This window comes from Odocoileus virginianus, chromosome 1 (assembly GCF_023699985.2).
Source record: "Odocoileus virginianus isolate 20LAN1187 ecotype Illinois chromosome 1, Ovbor_1.2, whole genome shotgun sequence".
NCBI lineage: Eukaryota > Metazoa > Chordata > Mammalia > Artiodactyla > Cervidae > Odocoileus > Odocoileus virginianus.
The window spans coordinates 38,038,631-38,062,771 of NC_069674.1; the positions used below are offsets into that span (position 1 = coordinate 38,038,631).

General features: G+C 41.9%; 1 protein-coding gene across 2 annotated transcripts in view; it reads right to left on the minus strand.

Moving 5' to 3' along the window:
• GLI3 (GLI family zinc finger 3) overlaps positions 1-24,141 on the minus strand; it is a 308,086-nt gene that overhangs the window by 66,385 nt on the left and 217,560 nt on the right. For both annotated transcript variants that reach the window (XM_070466892.1, XM_070466903.1), the window contains 3 exons: positions 10,446-10,659; positions 8,891-9,004; positions 7,194-7,334 (listed from right to left, as the gene is read on the minus strand). In XM_070466892.1, the coding sequence (XP_070322993.1) occupies positions 7,194-7,334; positions 8,891-9,004; positions 10,446-10,659 (469 nt within the window). The remainder of the gene's footprint in view (positions 1-7,193; positions 7,335-8,890; positions 9,005-10,445; positions 10,660-24,141) is intronic.

The following is a 24,141-nucleotide window of genomic DNA, read 5'->3' on the forward strand; positions in this document are numbered from 1 at the left end:
GGCACATTAGTAACAGGGAAACTTTAATAATTCAATAATTACTCAAGTAATTAATATACCACCCTTAGAAAAATTAACTACAATTATTCTGGAGGGGACTTAATCTCCAGAGATGGCAAAGACCCTGGGAAACAGATGGTGAGTACCTGCTTCCTGTGAAACCTCATCCAAGGCAGGCTATACATCCTGACCCCTTTATCTCCCCAACTCAGTGTGGGGGGAGAGCAGCTCAGCACCCCAGGAAAGTGCGGGAGAGCACAGCTCAAGACCACAGGTGGCTGCCAGCCAGGAAGTTGGTATCGGAAGTGAAACCTGTCTGCCATCCTTATTTGAAGGACTATCCAATCTGAATCCTTCATTTGCTTTTACCAAAACAGGGTTGGGGGAGATGAACTATCTCAGGAAGTCCCATCCATCAGATCCACACTGGAGGAAGAGAATGGGGTCTCTGGCTTCAGTCAAGTGCACATCTCAGCTCAGGAACAATGAATATAAAATAAGCCTTAGAGCTAATATGCGGAAGCCACAAAACCCAATGGCACCACTCCTCACCCCTCCCCCATGCCACCCTGCAAAACACACGTACATAAAACAAAGAGATGTGTAACCTCTTTGAGACCCTCTGTCTGCTTCTCATTAGGGCTGCTGCATGTGATCTCTGTTTGGCCTTGGACATGGGGGACAGCACTTATTTTCACGGCTGTTTCACAGTATGATAAGTGAGAAAATAACGTTCTAAGGGGTCAAATGGTTTCAGGGAGGTCACCTCAAGGGTCAGGGCAGAGATGGGGCTGCCACTCAGAATTCCGCTGGCCCCAGGAGGCTCTCACTGGTGGACCACACAGCCCTCCATGCCCCCTACTCGGCATAATCTCCTGAGTGTCTTTATGGGAACAATTTCTGCAGGTGCAATTTAGGCAGTAACTCTAAAAAGAATGTGACCCTTGGGGCATGATTGTCGAAGGATGACTTTGAAGTTGGTAGCTCTTCGTCTACATTTTCCATGCAGTATTTCCAAATAATTAGAGTAACTAAATTAACTAGCAACTCCATGTAGAGAAAATAAGATCAAAATCTTCACTCGTTCATTTGAGGTTTTATGTGCACACAAAACTAATTTCTGCCTCTTATCAGAGACCCTGATCACATCCTAAATTCAATTTTCTCTTAGGTAAAGATATACAATGCAACTTTAGCAAGGGGATCAAAATTAGCTGGAAAATATTTAAAATGCAAATTTGGGAACATGGTATTAATATGAAAATAATGTCTTCACCACATCGTAACTCTTCCTGGCGTTTCTACAGATGCATCAATTCTTTACAGATTAGATGTGCTTCCTTTATATCTATATCTCTATGATAGTAAGAAGAAAGTCTTGCATTTTCATGCTGCTGATGTATAGAATTTGTGTTCCAATGGCAGCAAAGGTGATTATAGCTATTTTCTTCTGATAAAGAAAACTTCAGCAAGCTTTTAAAGATCAAAATTTGCAGCATATGAAAGCATTTAAAATCCAAGTAAGTGGCTAATCATTGTACAAAATGGTGCATTTTTGACACCATGCTTAAAAGATACAAATGAAGGAGTGCAGTGACATACATGCCACCCAGATGAAGCTAGGGGCTAATACAAACACCTCTCACATTCTCTGCTGTTCGATCTTACAGGCAGGAGACAGGAGCCCCCACGGTGTAACTGCCAAGGCTCTCCCTGCAGGGTTATCCTGCTGGGGATCAGCGTGGGGAATGAAACTGTTAAAAAATCATTTGGTCTTTTTAAGGCCTTACGACAAATATTATGTGTGTTATTCTTTAAATGGAAAAGAGCTGGTTGGAGGGGTGACATAGAAGTTAAGGGAATGGTGGGGACAGAGCAAACAGGTGGGTTTTGGTTCTGATGATCACACTGTCTCTATTCTTCTGGATTCCACCAGTGGTATTTTCAAGCATAGCTAGATGCTTGGCAGTGAGGACACATAGCAAGGTCCACGTTCTTCATTCTCCATATATATTCCCTTTCCTTCTTTTTTTTCCATTTATTTTTATTAGTTGGAGGCTAATTACTTTACAGTATTGTAGTGGGTTTTGCCATACATTGACATGAATCAGCCATGGATTTACCTTTTCCTTCTTTTTAAAAAGTATCTCAAAACATCAGTGGTACACACAACGCCATTCAGAAGCAAACATCCTGAGACTAACTTAGGCGGCAGACAATGCATATTGGATATTTTTCCATTGTTCAAGGGCCAAAGCTGGAACTGTCTTTCAGGACAGAATTAATACAAGAGGGAAATGGGTTTTAGGAAGTTTTGGAAGCCTCTCTCATCTCTTTGAGAAGCCAGGCCAGCAGATAGAATTTAAGTTGTTTTACACAGTAAAAAAAAACTAAAACAAACCAAACCAAAACAAAAACCACATGCTATGAACCAATATTCTACAACTTTCAGAAACATGTAAGATTAATGTATTTTGGAATATATAATGCACGACAGCAAAAAGAGAATTAATTCATCTGAGATTAAAGGGGAAGTGTGGACTTCTCAAATTATTTTGAGATGTTAGAATATGTGCCTTCACATGTCAAGGTAAGAGAAAATGCTGGCATCTTGACAAATCATTAGTAAATTCTGTCTTAATCAAAAGTACTCTAAATTAATTTTTGTACTCTATGTCCTTCTTACTCTGTTCTTCCTATTTTAACTAAGGGAACAAGTACACCAAAAACCAGCTAACAAAAAAATGCATCTATCTTCTTAGCTTCTGGGCATAGAAGTAAATTTATGACAAATTTAATACTAGCTGGAGAGTCATGAAGCCCAATTATAATTATCTTGCTGAGAAGAGAAATTAATTAAACATCCCAGTGATAAAGACCTCACAGCAAACCTGGAATCAACACACCACAGGAGAAGGACAGGGGCTTGAAATAAAGGAGAAGAGAAGGCGAAGGCAATATTTAGCTCATCTTTTCGGACAGTAATGGACCGGGGTCATCTTTTCAAGAGAACATGGAGTGCAGTACATCGCAAACAGGACTACCTAGTGGGCAAAGTCAGCTGCATCCCTATTTCTCCTCTTCAACTCTGATTTGCTAATGCGAAACACATGTCTCCCTTCTGCACCAAGTTCAAATGACTCTGGAATTCCAACCGTGCAGCTCAGCGACTGAACCAGAACAAGGGGAGAACTTGTCAGGATTTAAGAGCTTTCAGCAAAGCCCTTCAATTGCAGCCAGCACCCTATTCCACGGGAGGATATCAATTATAGATAGTGACTTGCTTTCGCAGGCAGTCGGGACTGTCAGACACTAGATAGACAACCATGAAGAATCATGAATCTTTCTATTAACTGTAAGAGGGGGAAAAAGAATGGGTCATGGCTATAAATAAGGCAGGGCATCAGAATGGTTTAACACCTTGCCTCTTGGTTGTCGGTAGCATGAAAATTCAACTAATTCACAAAATGTCCTCTCTCCAAGGAGAGTCGCAGGAACGCACACAGTTCATACTTCCTTCTGCCCCTATAAAACTGGTTCTGCCACTGGTTTTTGGTCCAGCTGCCACCCAAGTAATTAGGTGGACTTGAACTAGCTATTCATTCCGTTGGCAAAAATATAATACACCAGGCCACTGCTGAAGCTATCAGATTCACCATGAGCAGGAAGGCACTTATTATGTCTGTCATGAGAAGGAAAATCAATTTGAACATACAAGTTTGGAATTTCCGGACATCAGATAACAAGTAAAAAGGTATGGAATAAGTGGTATAAACCAGCATCCTTATTTATGTTTTTATAAGTTAAAAATGTTAATTTCACTTAGCTAAGTTTACTGAACTCATAATTAATCTCAGACTTAAACTAATATCACAAAGTGAATATATTGGGTAGTCTCCTAATCCTGACACAAATTTCTTCTTGCAGATTTGAAATTAAAAAATGTCACTGCATGTGTCATTCATTCCCTAATTTTTATAATAAAACAGACAACATGGTGGCCGTTTAGTTGACTGGTGAAGCAGCCTTGCCTTAAAACTACTCAGAACTCTCTGTTAAAGCATCTTTCCTACCTAAAACCTTGTGTCACTGAGATTAGATAGAAGTATCTGTGATATCCACTGTCTTTTAAAAACTTTCCTGTGACATAGAAGGCATGGAGAATATGAAAGTATCACCACAACCCAAAAATGGTACATTAAAACTGGCCTCTGATGAAGAACATGATTCCTTTTAAATGTAGACTTAGAATATACTCCTATTGCCTTTCCCATTTGATAACAACTGGACCAAAATCAGGGCAGTCCTTGGAAAAACGACTTGTCCGCAGAAAAGGCACCATGAGACTGAGTCCTCTCTCAGAAGGACGTTTTAAAAGGCCAGCAGCACTGCCAACATCTCGTTTATGATGACAGGTTTTGTACAAATAGTTTTTCCCAAGTACGCTGTTCACCCACTCTACCACTGAGTGTATTCTTGGCCTCTTCCCCTCTTAGGGATTATATCCCCACATTAAAAGAAAAATTCTAAACTTTTTTTTCCTCTTTAGTGTTACAATGTTTGTGGTTTCCATTAAAATTTAGCAAGAATAAAAGGCCATTAAGTCAGGCTTGGCTTAAAAATAACACTTGCATCAAATTAAAGAGCAGGAATCAAATTAAGTTCATGGAAAAATCTGGAAATATACCCTAATTAAAAACATTTGACTTTTTAGTTTCTTGCTGGCTTGGAGAAATCTAGAATTCTCTCTATACTATTACAAGGAGACATAATTTAAAAAGAAATGGGCAGGAGGGGCCCGGATGTCATGTTAAACTCTCAAAATGTTCTGTATATGATGGACCTTAAAACCTGACAAACCATGTATTTGACCCTATAACGTAACTGCTGATAGCTCAGTTGGTAAAGAATCCACCTACAATACAGGAGACCCTGGTTTGATTCCTGGGTCGGGAAGATCCCCTGGAGAAGGGATAGGCTACCCACTCCAGTATTCTTGGGCTTCCCTTGTGGCTCAAATGGTAAAGAATCCACCTGCAATGCAGGAGACCTGGGTTTGATCCCTGGGTTGGGAAGATCCCCTGGAGAAGCAAAAGGCTACCCAGTCCAGTATTCTGGCCTGGAGAATTCCATGGACTGTATCATCCATGGGGTCGCAAAGAGTCAGACACGACTGAGCGACTTTCAAAAATAATAATAATAATAATGTAACTGCAGTATGTGCATATATTAGCAGATGGGCCAGGGTACAGAAGACACTCTTCAAAAGCCCAAGCAATTGCCATATATACATCACTATGCATAAAACAGGTATAATAAGAACCTACTGTTTAACACAGGGAACTCAACTTAGTGCTCTGTGCTGACCTAAATGGAAAGGACATCCCAAAAAGGAGGGATATATGTATTCATATAGCTGATTCAGCAGAAACTGATGCAATATTGTAAAGCAAATATACTCCCCCCCCCAAAAAAAAAGCCCACGCACGGAGCATATGAAATATGGAGGGTGTGTCAGGAATTGTATAATCTTAGTGTTTAAATGTGGAGGAGGCAATGGCATCCCACTCCAGTACTCTCGCCTGGAAAATCCCTTGGACGGAGGAGCCTGGTGGGCTGCAGTCCATGGGGTCGCTAAGAGTCAGACACGACTGAGCGACTTCGCTTTCACTTTTCACTTTCATGCATTGGAGAAGGAAATGGCAACCCACTCTAGTGTTCTTGCCTGGAGAATCCCAGGGACAGCGGAGCCTGGTGGGCTGCCGTCTCTGGGGTCGCACAGAGTCAGACATGACTGAAGCGACTTAGCAGCAGCAGTGTTTAAACGGGCTTCCCAAGTGGTGCAGTGGTAAAGAATCCGCCTGCCAAAGCAGGAGATGCAAGGGACATGGATTCAATCCCTGAGTTTGGAAGATCCCCTGGAGTAGGAAATGGCAACCCACTCTAGTATTCTTGCCGGGAAATCCCACGGACAGAGGGGCCTGGTGGGCTGCAGCCCACAGAGTCACAGAGTCGGACACGACTGAGCCGAGCGACTGAACACAGTACCGCACACACAGCACAGTGTTTAAATGGAGGAGCGTTATCAAGTGGTAGGAATCGTCTAAAAAATACAAAGTGTCAAAGCGAAGAGAATGGAGTGGGTATGTGTATGGGGTGTCTGAGTGACAGGGGAAGGGAGAGGAGGGGATCCCAAAGAAAGCTACCCCATCAGATTTTCTGTCATATTTAAAGCTTACAAAAGGGTTCCACATAGCAAACCATCCTTAATGCCTTAATGCAGCCCTGTGCTTTGACATCATTTTATCCCTGATGATCTAAATACCCTTCCATCTCAGCTATTTCTGGTTCCATTTGCCAGGGAGACTCCACTGGTCTGAGAAAGTACCAAACAAAGATGAAGCACCAGCTGAGGAAACAGGGCTAATCAAGTATGCGTGCATATGTGTGTGTGTTGGTTTGGGGTGGTGGTGGGGTGTCCTGCATTTTCTGAAATAACAGGCAAGGGAGCGAGGCAGAGACTTCTGAATCTGGTGTGGGAAGAGAAGGTGAGGTTCTCAATCTGGCCACATTACAGTTTCCAAAACAGACATCACTAAACACATTTTAAAATACATATCACTTTTTCTAATAATTATGGGGCCTGCAAGAACTAGCTTCAAGCCAAGAAACTGTGCTGATGGCTTATCCTACCATGACCCACTTCTCATAGAGAATGCTAACTGCTGCCTAAAATAATGGGAGAGTCCTGAGGTGGTGAGAGTGGGGAACAGTAAGGCAGAAAGGAAAAAAGAACTTCCCCCACCTCTCTGATTTTTTTTTTTTTTTTTGGTATTGTTACTGGGACTTGGTTGAAATCAAACTTGGTTAAAAGGTTAATAATAATTCATGTCCAGCTTACTATGACTCAATAACCATCAAAGTCGCTAACTCAAAATAGTGTTTTCTGGCTTACAGGATCAGAGTCATTACACTGTATTGAAGACTTTATTGAATTTTGCACTAAGCTTTAGCTGACTGAACAGGTCAAGCACCGTGGCTCAGTTTTCTTTATTCTCAGAAAGTCATAAAGCCCCCTCCAGTTTGCCAGGCCACTGGCTAAGAAACCTGACTCAGCTCGGGGTCAGGGGAGCTGACCCCACCGGAAAGGTCACCTCCTTGTAAAGCCCCGTTCCCCAGCCCCCTTCACTCACATGCACCAGCTGCTCCTGGGTGTCGAACTCTCGAGAACAGCCTTCCCAGTGGCAGTTTGTCTCGTAGATGACTTCAGGCTCCTGTTTGCTTTCATCTTTGTCCCCTTCCTCCTTCACCAGGGTTGTCCCTTCTGGCTGTTCCTGAAAGGCAGGGAAGGGGGAAGCGAGGAGATAGAGGGGGACAAAAATCAGACACAATAGGAGGGCGGATAAGAAGAGAAAGGAGAAACTTGATGTAGGCTTGTCTTCCTCCAGATGCAGTTTTTTGGGGGAAAGTAAAATGGAGCCCAGGTCTAACAACTGTGTTTGTGAATTGAAGAAACCAGAGATAGAATCATTTTTGTGCCTTTTTTTTTTTTAAGATTTACCCAATACACCGTCAGAGGTCATTAACTTGTGATTATAGACAATAATCCAAACCAGAATATTGATGCGATGTTGAGGCCAAACTTTGTTATCCTGGGTACCAAGGTGGAAAAAAAAAAACAAACAAAAATCTAAGATGTCATCTCTTAAGAAAAGCAATCGAACTAGGTCATGTAGTCTTTACCCAAAAGACTGGTCTTTCTCTTTCAGTTAGTCTTTTCAGCATATTAATTTGTTTATTCTCATAGTCTGGAATTCAGGGAAAGGGTTTACTGCTAATTCTAATTCTGTTCTCCTTGCCATTGGAGGTTGTGAGAGGCACTCTGTGGATTTTTACAGGGATGATGTCTCCTTGGTTCAACTTCTGGTCTCCAAGGCTACACTCCCTGCCCAGGAGCCACGCATCTAAAACTTGGCAGCATAGTCTTTTCTAGGTTTCTAAGGCAGCTTTGCAGAAATGAAAAGACAAAGAATTTCCAGAATTCTGGGAGATGGTTAGGTATGTAAATTCAGGATCTGACCTGCAGTTAGATGGCAAAAGCTGTATACAAGTGTTTAGGTATAATTAGCAAAATGTAAGAGCAAACCCATGACACCCATTCATTCCATCCTTCAAGTGCTCCCTGAAAAGGAAACGTGGACTTAAGTTTGGGCTAAAACAGCTTGACAATTTCAGGGTCCACATTCTATGCACATCCAGACTCTTGTTCAACCCCTATCTCAGGTGTTGAATTAATATTCATTGAGCTCCATATTGGGCACAGGGAACCTGAAAGATAGGGTGATGGGCATAACCTAAATATTTTTGAAACTGAGGCTCAGGATCTCAATAACAGCATAGACTAAACTGAAACTTAAACTTGTACTTTCAGGACTTTGGGTAAAAGCCAGAATTGAAATAACTTTAGATCATGTTAGTTGCGGCGGGATCCCTCCTGGCTCTGTAAGGTCTCCTGGCCAGTGGGAAGTGGCAAACTAAGAACAAGAAAGAACATGATCATTGTGGAGAATATCCTTGGCCTGCCCTGCCCAGACTGAGAGCCAGGCACTCGTAAATCAGGCCCAAGATCAGAGCCAAGGCCTGAAGTTTGTTCACATCCCTGATCAACAACAAATGCATCCAACCACTTACTCTATGAGCTCCAGTATCTACCCCACAGAGCTGCCTGCATTTTTGTGTGTTTGCTTCTGAGCTGGAAAAACAGTGTCAAACTCCAGACCTAGCCAGCTGTCAAACACGTGTATACTGCCAAGGCCAAGAACACAGCAGACAAGCCGAAGCCGTGAAAGATGCCAGGCTAGATGGGGCCTGAGTCAGGCACCTCCCTCACCTGCTGGCCCCGCGGCCCTGGGCTGGGGAGGTCTTCATCTGGTTTGATCTTGGAGCGTTTGTTGTGCACCAGGTCTCCTGTACTGCTCACCGCAGACTCACTCGTGGGCTTGTTCTGTGGGTCACATTGGCAGGGGCAGGGACGAAAATCAGATTCTGATCGACCGGCAGGACCACAGCTAAAACACACAACTCAAGACTAGCAGGCTTCTTTGGCACTAGAGTGATGACAGATATGGCTCCCATTTCCAGTAGGAGTTCACAGCTAGGATAATGAACTTATTTACAAACAGAAATCGCATTACAGATGTAGAAAACAGTCTTATGGTTACCAAGAGGAAGTGGGTAGAGGGATAAATTGGGAGATTGGGATCGACATGTACACACTACTGTATATAAAATGGGCTTCCCAGGTTGCAATAGTGGTAAAGAACCTGACTACCAAATCAGGAGACATAAGAGACATGGGTTCGATCTTTGAGTCGGGAAGATCCCCTGGAGGAGGGCACAGAAACCTACTCCAGTATGCTTGCCTGGAAAATCTCATGGACAGAGGAGCCTGGAGGGTTACAACCCATAGGGTTGCAAAGCGTTGGAACAAGTGAAACGATTAGCATGCTCGCACACATATATAAAATAGGACTATTCGGGCCTACTGTATAGCACTGGACACTACTCAGTACTCTGCAAGGACCTATAAAGGAAAAGAATCTAAAGAAAGTGGATATGTGTAAATGGATTCACTTTGTTGTATACCTGAAACATTGTAAATAACTGTACTGAAATAAAAATTGAAAAAAAAAAAAAAAAACCTCAGGATATTCATGAGGCATTCATGAGGCGTCTCCTTGTTTTTAATCATGAGTACCAACTTCTGGTGGTTTTTCAAAGCTAGTGGAAAAGAGCTGGGATCCTGGGTTTAAACGCGCTCCAATAGTCCAGCACACAGGGACCAAATAACAGTAACCCATTCATGGGATGTATGTTTATTTTATTTATTAAAATTTTTAAAAATTTATTTTATCTATTTTTAACTGAAGGATAATTGCTTTACAGAATTTTGTAGATTTCTGTCAAACATCGGTAAGAATCAGCCATAGGTGCACCCATGTCCACTCCCTCTCGAACCTCGCTCCTATCTCCCTCCCCATCCCACCCTTCTAGATTGTCACAGAGCCCCTGTTTGAGTTTCCTGAGTCATATAGAAAATTCCCATTGGCTATTTTACATATGGTATTGTAAGTTTCTGTGTTACTCTATCCATGGGATGTATGTTTATGAATGGACAACAGACCGCACAGGGTCAGAGGGAAGCTAGATCAAGCAGCTTTTCCACCAAGGATAAAATGACTAGTGGAAGAAGCTCTTGCTTCTTGAGGAGCACATACACGGCACAGTCAACAAATCTGAAGACAGAGAGCCCTCGGTGGGGTGGGCAGGCTGCGGTGTGGAAGCTGTGAGGATGCTATGGCCTGTGCACATCCATAGCTGATGTGCCCCCTGGCTTTCCTCTATGGTTCCCAAGACAAACCAGATCATGAAGATGTCTCTCTCACCTGTGAGGACTCGGAAGGGCCGGAGCTGACCTGGACGGGGTTCAGAACTGTAGGGATCCCGGGAATAGGCCTCTGGGTTGGGAAAGTTGGGGCGGGGTGGATGAGCGGAGGGCTGTGTCCAAAGGCTGAGCCTAAGCCCTGCTGTCGGCTTAGGATCTGCTGATGCATGTGGAGGGACACGGGCGCCGAAGGGTAGGTGAAGCTCAGGGCAGGGCTGCAGGTGGGAAATAGAGGGAAAACCATCATTCACACGGGATGCACAGACCAGCTCACTGCTATATTTAGTGTTTCCTCCCAGGTCACATCAGGGCTGTGTGTTCAAATTAAAAAGTAAAAACAATGATTGACCAACATCTCAAAACTTCCTAGAGAAAGGCGATGGCTTAGAAGGGACACACGTGGGTATGTGCTCAGATCCGCAGACCTAAGATTCTGTACAACAGAAGCAAAAGGCATCGGCTCAATAACAGCTATTTATTGCAATAACAAACTTTATATAACAAAGAGAATGGGTGACTACATGCTTTATAGGACTTTGATCGGCTCCTCATTCTGTAAGTCCCCATGCAGGGAGCAATTCTTTTCATCTCAGCTCACCCTGCACACTTTCATATGTCTCCAGATCTTATTACAAGAGGAAAGAAAATCAATTGGTTAAATGTGTTTTGAACACCATGCTTGTCATATCACTCATTTGTTTGTAAAGATGGAAAGCTTGGTTCATCCAGAATGCCACCTAAAGAATTTCCATCAGTGCCGTCTGGTTACAGAAGCTGATGGATTAACCTCTCCCGGCTGAAATCGGTGATCAATGAGCTTCGATGGAGCAATATTCCAATGGGAAAGCATCGCTCCCTCTTCCAGCTAAAGAGCACTCAATGTCTATTAACGTCCATTATACATGCTAATACCTGTCACCACTTCATTATGCCCGAGTATTTCCCAGGCTACCGGAAGTTCTGAGGAAGCTGCTCTATGACCTTAAGATTTCTGGACGAGTAGGCAGTGCCAGATTGTTTTCTGCACCAGCATAGTTAGGAATCCAGTCCTCTTATGAGAATGAAGTTCTCTTGAGGAATTTGCCGATGACTTTAAAAAAAAGCACAAAACACTGTAAATGCATTTGTGAAAATCTCTTCCTTAAAAAAAAAATACTCAGTGGGAAAATATATACATACATACATCTTTTCTCTATCCTACTGTGTAAGATCCAGAAAGAATCAAGGTTTCTTGCAAAGTCAAAGGTAGAATTCATGAAAATTTTCCAATCTGGTGGGTTAATTACTATTGCCGTTAAGCACATTAACTGAGAATATAATAATTACAATAACAAAATTCAAACCATTTCAACAACTTTAAGTAATAATGCTGAATATATACTCACTTCATTAATGTGACTCCACATTTTGCCCATTTGACTACAATCCATAAAAGGCAATTTCAATGGGATTACATTACTATTATTTCTACAGAGAACCTTGCATTACAATAGCTTGCCCATTTAAGACTGAATATCATTAAGAATACCCTAGGAGAATTTCACGGGGCTTGGAGGAACCCTCCTTTCATTCTGTATTGTGTTTCTTTAATAAAGGAGAGCAGAAACCTGGTGAAAACAGTCATTGTTCACAGTAAGTTAGGGAAAAATCAGTAATAATATTCCGCTTTTGCAGCGCTATAGTTTCTGCCAGTATTTCCGAAAGCAACCATGAATGATTACACCAAGACTTAGCGAAGGTAGCTGTGCGGATGATTGATAGGGCATTAATCAAAAGATGCATATCTGCCTCAGAATTTGTTCACAAGCTTTCTTCTAATAGCTGATTTCATGTTCACTGAGCTCTATGCCAGTTTGTTCAATTTATTTTTCGGTGTACAAGCCATTCATCAAAAAACACAATGATTTAACCCTTCCATTCCCCCCCCCTCTTTTGGTGAATGGGTATTCCTAAGTGTAACTACCTCATTCTGTTCATTAAAAAAAACAAAGAAAAACTAAGAGATCCCGTTACCCACATATTTACAATGTGATATGGACTCTGCCCAAAACTCCATGCACCTTTCCTGTTTCACGAGCCTGAATGATCAGGTAGACTTAGTAAGGGGGCCCCTTGGGTCATGTACACCTCTAATTGCGGGGGGCCCAATATTGGGGAGCTCAAAAAGTCAGGACCCAATTAATAGTCAAGACTGTCAGAGGCAGTCTTTCCTGCCTTTCACAAGGCAGGAAATGCCATCAGTTGTGTATATAACGCAATTTACAACTTTTAATAGCCAGATAGGATAGGTCTATTTGTACTTTTAAAAAGCTGTAGAAGAAAAAAGGCAGAGCCAGCATTGGTGCTGCAGCACCCTGTCCCCAGGTGCGAAGTCTCTGACCTCAGCAGATGTAGGAAGGGCTGCAAGACCTTTCAACCCATGTGGGTTTTGTCCCTTTTGGGGCTGCATTTTCACTGTTCAAACCACAGAACAGGAATAAACACTGGCCAAAATCCATGTCAACTTTTAGATTCTAAGGGATATAAGAACATACAGAAGGGGCCAGCGAATTTTAATTTTTCTGAAATTTTAAATTTATTTTATCTTTTACTGGTACTTTGAGGCATGTGGGATCTTAGTTCTCTGACCAGGGATCAAAACTGTGCCCCCTGCATTTTAAGCGTGGAGTCTTTACCGCTGGACTGCCAGAGACGTCCCGGACCACCAAATTTTAGTGGTCCCTACTTATTCACAAGGAGTCAGCAACAGATACACTCTCTCCTCTATGTGCAAAGAGCTGGGTGACAGCAGACACAGGTAGAGACCTCACATCACCCCACAAGAGTAGGCACTGCAGTCAGCTCCTGGGAGGAAGGCCACTTGCTCAGGATTACAAAGCCTGTGTAGGATTTGATGACAGAAGTAGATGTTTTTGGCTCTGTAGCAGCATCAGTGAATGAATCCGAGAGACCAGTTGCCTCTTGGTCTTAGAACAGCCTGCGAGGTTGTCCCTGCAGTTGTATAAAGAAGCGGCAGAGGATGAGGGATGACTGGGTGCTGCACGTAATGTCAAGCAGAACAAAAAACATCACCATCCTCCCAAGAGCATGTAAAGAACCTCTGAGGACTTCCCACCAGTGGGAGGGGGACCGGGGACCAGGGCCACCATCCCCGTTCTCTGATGCCAAGTGAGAGGTCATCCTAAGCTCTATATCCCCGTACTCCTGTGTCCTTCCAGAGGCCAGCATGGCTGCTCACACTTGGTCACACAGACTCCAACTTAAATGTCACCTCCTCAGACACAGAGGCCTCCTGAGGCCAAGGCCCCATCTAAACCAGGCCCCTCCACAGCTCCTCATGGCATCATGCACTCCTGTTTGACAGCTGTGTTTTCACTGCAGGACAAAGCTCTCTGAAAACACATTTTCTCCCTCCCTCTGAATGTTAGGTTTGGGGGAGCTGGGCCCTGGCCTGTCTTGTTCTTCACTAACCCCTGGTGCCTGGAACACTGCCAGGAACAGGGCAGCCCCTCAAGATGAGTTGATGAGTGATGGAACCACTCTCTCAAGGTATGAGTTGCCGTTACAAACATCACCACAAGTTTAGTTGTTTTAAAACAAAATACACTTGCTCTCTTGAGAAATACAAGATACAATCAAGATTGCTAGAAGGAATATCAACCACCTCAGATATGCAGATGATACCACACTAATGGCAGAAAGTGAAGAGGAACTAAAGAGCCTCTTTGTGAGGGTGAAAGAGGAGAGTGAAAAAGCTGACTTAACATTCAACATTGAAAAAACTAAGATCATGGCAATTGGTCCCATCACTTCATGGCAAATAAATGGGGAAAAAGTGGAAAAAGTCAGATTTTCTTTTGTTGGGCTCCAAAAAGACTATGGACAGTGACTGCAGTCATGAAATTAAAAGACACTTGCTCCTTATAAGGAAAGCTGTGACAAACCTAGACAGGATATTAAAAAGCAGAGACATCACTTTGCCAACAAAGATCTGTATAGTCAAAGTCATGGTTTTTCAAGTAGTCATGTATGGATGTGAGAGCTGGACCATAAGAAAGGCTGAGCACCGAAGAATTGATGCTTTTGAATTGTGGTGCAGAGAAGACTCTTGAGAGTGCCTTGGACTGCAAGGAGATCAAACCAGTCAATCCTAAAGGAAATCAACCCTGAATATTCATTGGAAGGACTGATGCTGAAGCTGAAGCTCCAAGAGTTTGTGATGTGAAGAGCCAACTCACTGGAAAGGATCCTAATGCTGGGAAAGACTGAAGGAAAAAGGAGAAAAGGGCGACAGAAGATGTGATGGTTAGATAGCATTACCGACTCAATGGATATGAATCTGAGAAAACTCTGGGAGACAGTGAAAGACACGGGAGCCTGGCATGCTACAGTCCATGGGGTCACAAAGAGTCAGTCAGACATGACTTAGTGACCAAACAACAACACTGCTCTCTTATAGCTCCAGAGGTCAGAATCCTCGAATGGGTGGGCAGTGCTGCATTCCTCTGGAGTCTCTGGGCACCTGGCCTCTTCCTGCTTCTAGAGACTGCCTGCATCCTCAGCTCGTGGCCTCACCTCAGTCCAACCTCCTGTGACTACCTTAACTCTGACACCATCACGCCTCTCTCTTATAAGGACCCCTGTGGTTATATTGGGCCACCTGCGTGGTACAGAATCATCTCCTCTTCCTAAAATCTTTAACCGAATCACAGCCACATAATTCCTTTTGCTGTATAAGATAATACACTTACAGATTCCAGGGAATAAGATGTGGCTTTTATGGGGGCCCATTATTCTGCCCACCCACCTCAGAACAGTCACTTCGAAGAAAAGCAATTTGATAAAATTTATCAAACAGTGCAAAGCTAGTAACTAGATCTGTGTGTCTCTGTAGAACTTCAGTAGCCGAGGACATGCTGCTGATTACAGAGGTTGAAATTGTTTTTGAAAAGTAAAGTTCAGTGGTAAAACAATCTGCCTGCAATGCAGGAGACGCACAGGAAACCCAGGTTCGATTTCTGGGCTGGGAGAATCCCCTGGAAGAGGAAATGGCAACCCACTCCAGTATTCTTGCCTGGAAAATCCCACGGACAGAGGTGCTTAGCAGGCTACAGTTCATGGGGTCTCAAAAGAGGTGGACACAACTTACTGACTAAATAATGACAACAAATTCCATTTTTAGAAACCCTGAAAATAAATCTTCCTAAACAGTTCATACTTTGTTCCATAATTTCCTAGAAATATGAAGTACTGACATTGTTGAAATGTTTTATACATTGCTCTGTCTTGTTTCAAGAAGGACACAGTCCTTGGTCCACCTGAGCTATAGGACCTTTACATTTCTGCTCACCCTGCTCTTTCCAATGGATCAGTTGAAAAGCAATTAAGTTTATGTTCTGAATTTTAAATTTTCTTCACTCAACATTTGATAAGTATAATTTAAAAATTTATAATAGCATTCAATTCTTTTCTAAATGGCTACATGAAAGATGGGATAATTAAAAACACACAAACATTTTTATAAGAATGTGACTTACAAATGTTAATTTATATCAGTCAATAAGATTTGTACAAAGTGGCAGATGGCCTAGATCCTCCCAAACAATGCACTAACATACTCACAGTCCTGAGATAACAACCCAAAAGTAAGTGTTATGGAGGAAAAGAAAGTGTCAAGATCATAAAGTCTGAGGAATACAGCCCCCGGATTCCCTGGAATTGTTAATACGTGAACGTGCGTTTCAAAAGTCCCACCTCAGGTATTGTTTGTGGCAATATTTGCAGGAGCTTCCAGAGAGACACTGTGAGAAACACTTTTCTAGGACGACAATTAGAATATTCTGTAATAACCTTTATGGGAAAAAGAATCTGAAAACAAATGAGTATGTATATATGTATAACTGAATCACTATACTGCACACCTGTAATAACACACATTATAAATCAACTATACTCCAGCAAAACTTTTAAAAAGTTAGAAAAGGGAAAAAAAAAGTTAGAATAAATTAATTAATGTTAATTTGCCCTGTAGTTTTCTCAAGAGAAGGAATTGAGAAAAATGTGAATTTTTGATCCCTTATCATTGTGTGTGGTGTCTTCATTCACCAAACATAATTTCTACCCATCAAAACCGATAATGGTTCTGGAAGATTTTGTTTTATATAATACCTGAGAGGAAGCACTCGTGCCACTGTAGGCAGTGATTCGGGGACAGAATTCTAAATCATGATAACTACTGACTCAGTTTCCCTTTAAGTCTTTGCTCTGAGCTGAGCTAGAAGCTCAGTTCTTTTTAACTGAACTAAAAGAACTAACCAACTGAGTTAAAAGTTTTAACTCTGCTCTGCATTAAAAGCGATCAGCAAATTATTGTCTCAGTGGGAACCACTATTTTCCAAAACTTTAACATTAAAATTCCCAAAGTCTGAATCGTTAAGAAAGTTTGGATGCATTTATTCCCCATCACAAATCAGAAGTAAGGTTTTGTCAATATTCTTTCACAAAGCGGGGTCAAACTTTGCAAACTGGGTCTCCTGTTAATATCACAGTAAATAGCCCAGAAATCTCTCCCTTATCTGGAACTCTTCTGCCTTAGAGTTTCAACAATTGTGGCCAATCTGGCTGGAATCTGGGGTGTAAGTAGAAAGAAAGGATGCTAAGCAACTAAAATAAATACTAATGTATATAACTGAATAACTGAATCAGTTTTCTGTACAGCAGTAATTAACACAACACTGTAAATCAACCATCCTTCAATTTTAAAAATTTTTAATAAATAAATACCATAAAATCCACTCCCTTATTCACTAGTTCAGTAAGTTTCAGCTGACTACTTTTTACAGACCCCTTTTATATATCCAAAGAATAAAATAATTATTTGTAATTGGAAAGTTACATATTAATTATAATTGATACATATAACTTTGAAATGCATACACATGCTTGACTTTCCCAAAAAATATTTTTCTTTTCACACCAAGAAAGTGATGTGAGTCAACATTTGTACAGAACTCCTTTGATCTATCTATAAATTCATAATAAATTATAGAAATGACATATAAGTGGGAGACACTAAAAGTTCATATTGTAGAATATCATTCATTAAAATCTACTCAACACTACTAAAAATACAGGTATTTCAAAGTCATTAATATTCAAGTCAAATATATTAAAGCCAGTTAAAATAGCACGCAAGTTTAGGACTGACATGCACATATTGCTATATTTAAAACAAATAACCAACAAGGACCTACTGTAAAATAAATAATAAATAATTTTTAAAATTATAATAATAAAATAGCATATGAGACAAATCCATAATGTATTTTAGAAACACTTCAGGAACTCTACATATAGTGGAAGATGAAAAAATTAAGATCATGGCATCCAGTCCCATCACTTCAGGGCAAATAGATGGGGAAACAATGGAAACCGTGTCAGACTTTATTTTGGTGGGCTCCAAAATCACTGCAGATGGTGACTGCAGCCATGAAATTAAAAGACACTTGCTCCTTGGAAGAAAAGATATGACCAACCTAGACAGCATATTAAAAAGCAGAGACATTATCTGCTGACAAAGGTCTGTCTACTCAAATCTATGGTTTTCCCAGTAGTCATGTTTGAATGTGAGAGTTGGACTATAAAGAAAGCTGAGTGCTGAAGAATTGATGCTTTTGAGAGAATACTCTTGAGAGGCCCTTGGACTGCAAGGAGATCAAATCCGTCAATCCTAAAGGAAATCAGTCCCGAATATTCATTCAAAGGACTGATGCTGAAGCTGAAGCTCCAATAATTTGGCCACCTGATAGGAAGAACTGACTAACTGAAAAAGACCCCGATGCTGGGAAAGATTGAAGGCAGGAAGAGAAGGGGACAACAGAGGATGAGATGGTTGGATGGCATCACCAACTCGATGGACACGAGTTTGAGCAAGCTCCAGGAGTTGGTGATGGACAGGGAAGTCTGGCATGCTGCAGTCCATGGGTTGCAAAGAGCCAGACACGACTGAGTGACTGAACTGAACTGAAGAGGATAGGGGATGGGCTGGATAAATTAATAATAGTATAATGAATAAAGCTGAGTGGCTCAGATGGTAAAGAATCTGCCTGCAATGCAGGAAACCCGGATTCGATCTCTGGGTTGGGACAATCCCCTGGAGAAGGGAATGGCAACCCACTCCAGTATTCTTGCCTGGAGAATTTCATGGGCAGAGGAGCCTGGTGGGCTACAGTCCATGGGGTCACAAAGAGTCGGACACAACTGAGTGATTAACACACACTAGGGGATGTATCCTGCTGTAGTCTTTTATACTAGGAGTGTAAATAGAGTTGATTACAATATTTAAAAGACATGTTTCTAAGTAAAAGTGAATTTTAAAAACTTGAAACTATAAGAAAGATGGCAAGAGGTTGGATCACCCAGTCATGTCATGTTTACAGGTCAAAGTTTCTTACTGTTTAATGACTTGAGTCCACATGGCATCTACCCATTCCCTTAAAAAAACATAGGTTTTCCTTAGAGCTGCAAGGAACATCTTCCACTGAGTCTCCATACCATGGGTCCTTTGTGTTAATGTGAGGTCAGGGTGAAGGGGGTTGCCCGGGACAGAGTCATTAATACTCCACATATTTTATCTACATTGGCTTCAACAGAAAGGCTCATCATCAGTTTCCAGGTTCATCTCCAGAACCCCTCCCTTACCTGGAGAACTCAGCATGGAGCTGGGCTGGCCTGAGGTTGATATGAGAACCACTGCGGGGTCCTGACATGGGTGGTCATGGGAAAGCTCGAGTCACAAAGGCACCCTCTCTTACCCAAAGTGAGGAGGAGTGATGAATATGTGGCAGCTATAGATTCTTAAGAAATATTTTTTACAGTTAAATCAATGCTACCAACCTATAAACACGTTTTTTCAACTGCCATACTTGGTCAGTTCTGTTCAGATATGAATTTTTAAAAGACACTTAGAAGAAACTCATGTGATGCTTTTATAATGCATTTCTTCAGGCTGGGCACTGGGATTAAGAAACTTCATGCTGCAGTCTAAATGCCCATTGACAGAGGAATGGATAAAGATGTGGTATATATACAGAATGGAATATTCCTCAGCCATAAAAGAGTGAAAGAATGCCATTTGTGCAACATGGATGGACCTAGAGACAATCATGCTAAGTGAAGTAAGGCAGATAGAGAAAGACAAATATCATGTGATATCTTTTAAATGTGAAATCTAAAAACACACAAGTGAACTTATTTACAAAAATAGAAACAGACTCCTAGACACAGGAAACAAAGTTATGGTTACCAAAGAGGATAGCAGGGCTGGAAGGAATAAATTAGAAGGCTTGGGATTAATATATGCACACTACTATATATAAAATGGATAAACAACAAGTACTTAATACATAGCACCGTGACCTATACTCAATATCTTATAATAATCCATAATGGAAAAATATCTGAAAAAGAATACATACACACGTGTGCATGCGCACACACACTCACACACACATCTATATAACTGAATCAGTTTGCTGTATACTTGAAACTAACATGGTAAATTAACTTCATTTACCATGAAGTTAATGGTAAATGGTCACAAAGAGTCAGACATGACTGAACACAAACACAACAACAACAACCCAAATCACGTAACCGGCCAGTCATGCAGACATAGTTAGAAAAACATCATCGATTTTTTAAAAGCATCACCAGACATGATTATATTCCTATTATAAATAGCATTTCCTATCAATCCCTTTAGTCATGTGTTCCACTGGAGGATTTTTTAGAAAGAAAGAAGGGAAACAGAAAAGGAGATCCACAGTTAGACCTGGCAGGTTTGGCCAAGTAAGTAGCTAAGTGCCTTTGATTCAGTCCACAAACCTCCCTGAGCTCTCTGGTCTCTTAAACAACACACCCTCACTGGGGCCGGAAGCCTTCCTATGGTCCTTGGATCAGTAGTCCACGACTGTACACCATCTGGTCCTGCCCACCTCCAACCTTGTGCTTTGCCTCATCCGCTACCTAGGCTGCTGATAAGTCTCCAAACATCCTAATTTCGTATCTGATTGGAGACCTTTCCCTTCCATGAGTTCCATGAGGATAGGGATTGTGTCTCTCATTCATCCATGCAGCCCTCAGGCCCAGCACAGTGACCAGCACACAGTTGAAATTGCAGTAAAATATTCACAGAATAAGTGAGCAGTAGAAGTACTACCTAAAACCAATGGTCACATCTGGGAATAAATGAAAAGTATCCTTTTTCGTCAGGATTTATTATTTTCACTGATTCTGGGGGAAGAGAAGGTTGTCTCATAATTCTCAGAAGATGCAATCAGAGAGTTTTAAGGACTTTGGTTATTTGGCTCTGGATTCATTCATCTGTTCTTCAATGTTTCCCACCCAAGTCATTTTGAGTTGTTTCTCTGACACAAATGAGTTGACTCATAGCAGGTAACAAAGCAGTGTCAAGCTGCTGTGAAAGTTGAACTGGTTCCTACTCTGCTCAGGAAATGACACTGGACCTGCCAACTGCATCCTTACTCCAGGGGCCGCCAGCAGGGTTGATGCTTCGGTTCTCTGGTCACCAGGCAGAGCTGGTCAGTACTGGCCACAGAAAACACACACTGATTTGTGAGGCTGCACTTCTGGGCCCTCAACTCTCATTTTCACCAAGATGCCTGACCGAGCTGAGCCCGACCTGAAACTACTAAGGATATGAAGCCATCTTCATTTTGGCCATTACACCCACAGTGAGAAAGCTGTTAACTGGTGGGTTAGAAATGAATGGATTACTCACTTCTTCATTTCTTTTAGGTTTCCTAGAAGATGGAAGATAAGAGTCAGTTGAAACAATCTTTCCTCTAATGAGAGTTCTATTTCTACGGGAAGGTATTAGCAGAGGTCAAACTATTTCTAATTTAACACTAATAACTGGATAAACACTGGCCTTCACCATACAGAGGATACAGACTGTATTGGATAAATGTGATTCATCAAGTCTTAGATGGCATTTCTCAGGGTGATGGTGAATTTAAAACTTCTTGAGACAATATTTCACAACATCCTTTCAAAGTGCATAGATTTTTTTTTTTAATGATTGTCTTAGTTATGATATAAAAAATACTTGTGATGTACATTTGGACAATATGTTTTAATAAGTCAGACATAATCAAGAAACATTTCTTAACATGTAAATGGGTTTTTATGAATAAATATGTGGTCTATATGGAATTTTTACAGCAGTCTAAATTATTAAATAAATACATGAACATAATAACCAAGTGGGCTTCCCAGTACCACCACAATAAAGAAATTGCCTGCCAATCTAGGAGACATAAGAGACATGAGTTTGATCCCTGGGTAGGGAAGATCCCCTGGAGAAGGGCAAGGCAATCCACTCTAGTATTCTTGCCTGGAGAATCCCATGGACAGAGGAGCCTGGTGGGGTACAGTCCATAGGGTCGCAAGGAGTCAGACACAACTAAAGCTACTTAGCAGGCATGCATGCAAGAACCAAATACAAACTGAAGATGGACATTTGCTTTTTTAGCCCTTTATTTTGTATTCATCCCTCTACATTTCTATATATCTATCAACTTATGGATACATTACTATTCATACAGACTATAACTTTCTGACAACAAAAGTCATTCATCCACCACACAGAAAGTTCCTTTTAATAAGGAGGGTGATTAGAATTCTAATGGCTCATTAAAGAGCTCCTTCATTTATTCACTCCAGAAACATCTGTGGAGTGCTATCAAGGTGACAGGGCACAGATGCAATGGTGTGGGGAGCATGGCCGTGAACAAGGTATCACAGTCCTAGACCTTCTGGCCTTTGTGTCCTAGTGAGGGAGACAGATAGCAAACTACCAGATGAGCAAGTCAACAGGGGAATTTTAAACAGTGGTCCATGCTATTATCAGCCTCTTGGAGAAGAACATTGGAACTGGAACATGCGTGTGAAGGACACTTTTTAAAAAACTGAATGTGTGTCTTCACACATTGAAAAATATCTTTAGAAACTGAACTGACACCATTACTATATGCACTGTCCACATGAGAAGGAGATTAAGATTAGAAAACACGCAAAAGTCAAATGTAAAAGTCAAATGTGTCTGGTACAAATTAAAAAGCAAGTGATTGGATGGCGGGTCCTCTCACAAAGACCCTCTGTGCTTATGCGTAAAACAAGAGTAACACTATGCTTTCCAAACTGCCATGAGATGAAATCAGTGACAGCATCTCACACCAACCAAGCCCCTGGGTACAAAGCAGAGATGAGATGCATTCTAAGTACACCTTCGCTTCTGCATCTTTCCCTCTTGAGAAAGTTACCCTGTGTAGATTTCTTCATGCAGCTTCCTTTCCTGTCATCCACTGGTCCTCCCACTTACTGAGGAGTCCTCCAGTCAGTCTTCAGATTTCGCAAAGTGAAACTTGGAACAGGGCTAGCAAAGCACTAATGTTTTTCCAGCTAAAAGCCTGGCAGGTGGTGCCAATCGTAATTCTTCTAATAACTGTATTGTTATGGCAAGGCGACCTCATCTTGGGTTATCTGTATTACTTTACATGCATCTAAAGCTATGCTTTATCCTAACACACAGTGGCTGTGAATTGAAGAACGAGAGGTCAGGCTGCAAGAGTGAAGAGGAACTGGAGAGGAGCCGAAGGCAAGGGTGATCCGAGAGTCTGATGACCCTAGCCATTTGAATGCAAACAGGTCTCTTGGGAACTGAATCAGGGTCTCTGCTTCCAGCTCCAATGAGGATAATCAGGTCTGTTGTAGCTCCTTGGAGGCAGGGGACAACGACCATTCCAAGTCAGGACACTGGCAGTTTCTTAAGGACTGATATTAAATTATCTGGAGAAGGGGAGACTAAGAAGCTGGTGAAGATGCTGGGGTACAAATTAAAGACAGACAGCATCACGACCACCTGGCACCATTTTCTAATCTAAGTCCTTTAGAGGCCTTATAAAGTCACAGTAGCTGGACAGAGAGCACACAAGGGAAGAAAAACAAAGACGAAATGAAGACTCAAATGAAGAAATAAATATCACTCCTGTGAATTTCACTGTGTGCCCCATTTCCACCACTTTGATGCTATGAGTTCTAGGCAAGCCACATAATAATGATATGATTTCAGCAGACTGAGATATGGTCAGTGGCAATCTATGATCCCAGGGACATTTGCCAGGAGTGCAGAGCAGCCAGGCCACGGTTGGAGATGGGCACGCTCCTCAGAGCCAGACTGGGGTGATCACAGCGGAGCATGGCCAGGCCCTGGCGGCTCATCTTCTGGATGGATCCTCAAGGCCGGTTCTCCTGAGGTTCTGCCCATGGGTAGGGGTCTACATCCGGGTACTGCCCATCCACACCAGCTTTAATAAAAGCTACCCCTTTCCTCTATAGCGGGAATCCTGTCTGTAGTTTACAAATGTGAAGACTGAACTTCCGAGCCGATAGACGAGTATGGTTTGCACAGCTGATGGCAAAGCTGGAATCTGACTACAGTTCTGCCTGACTTTAAAGTGCACCTTAAGACTACATCAGCTAATACTGAAACTACCCCAGGACCCCTCTGTAGGTACCAATTGCTATCATGTTGTTTTTATTCAGTCGCTAAGTCAAGTCAGACTCTTTGCAACCCCATGGACTGCAGCACTTCCCTGTCAGGCTTCCCTGTCCTT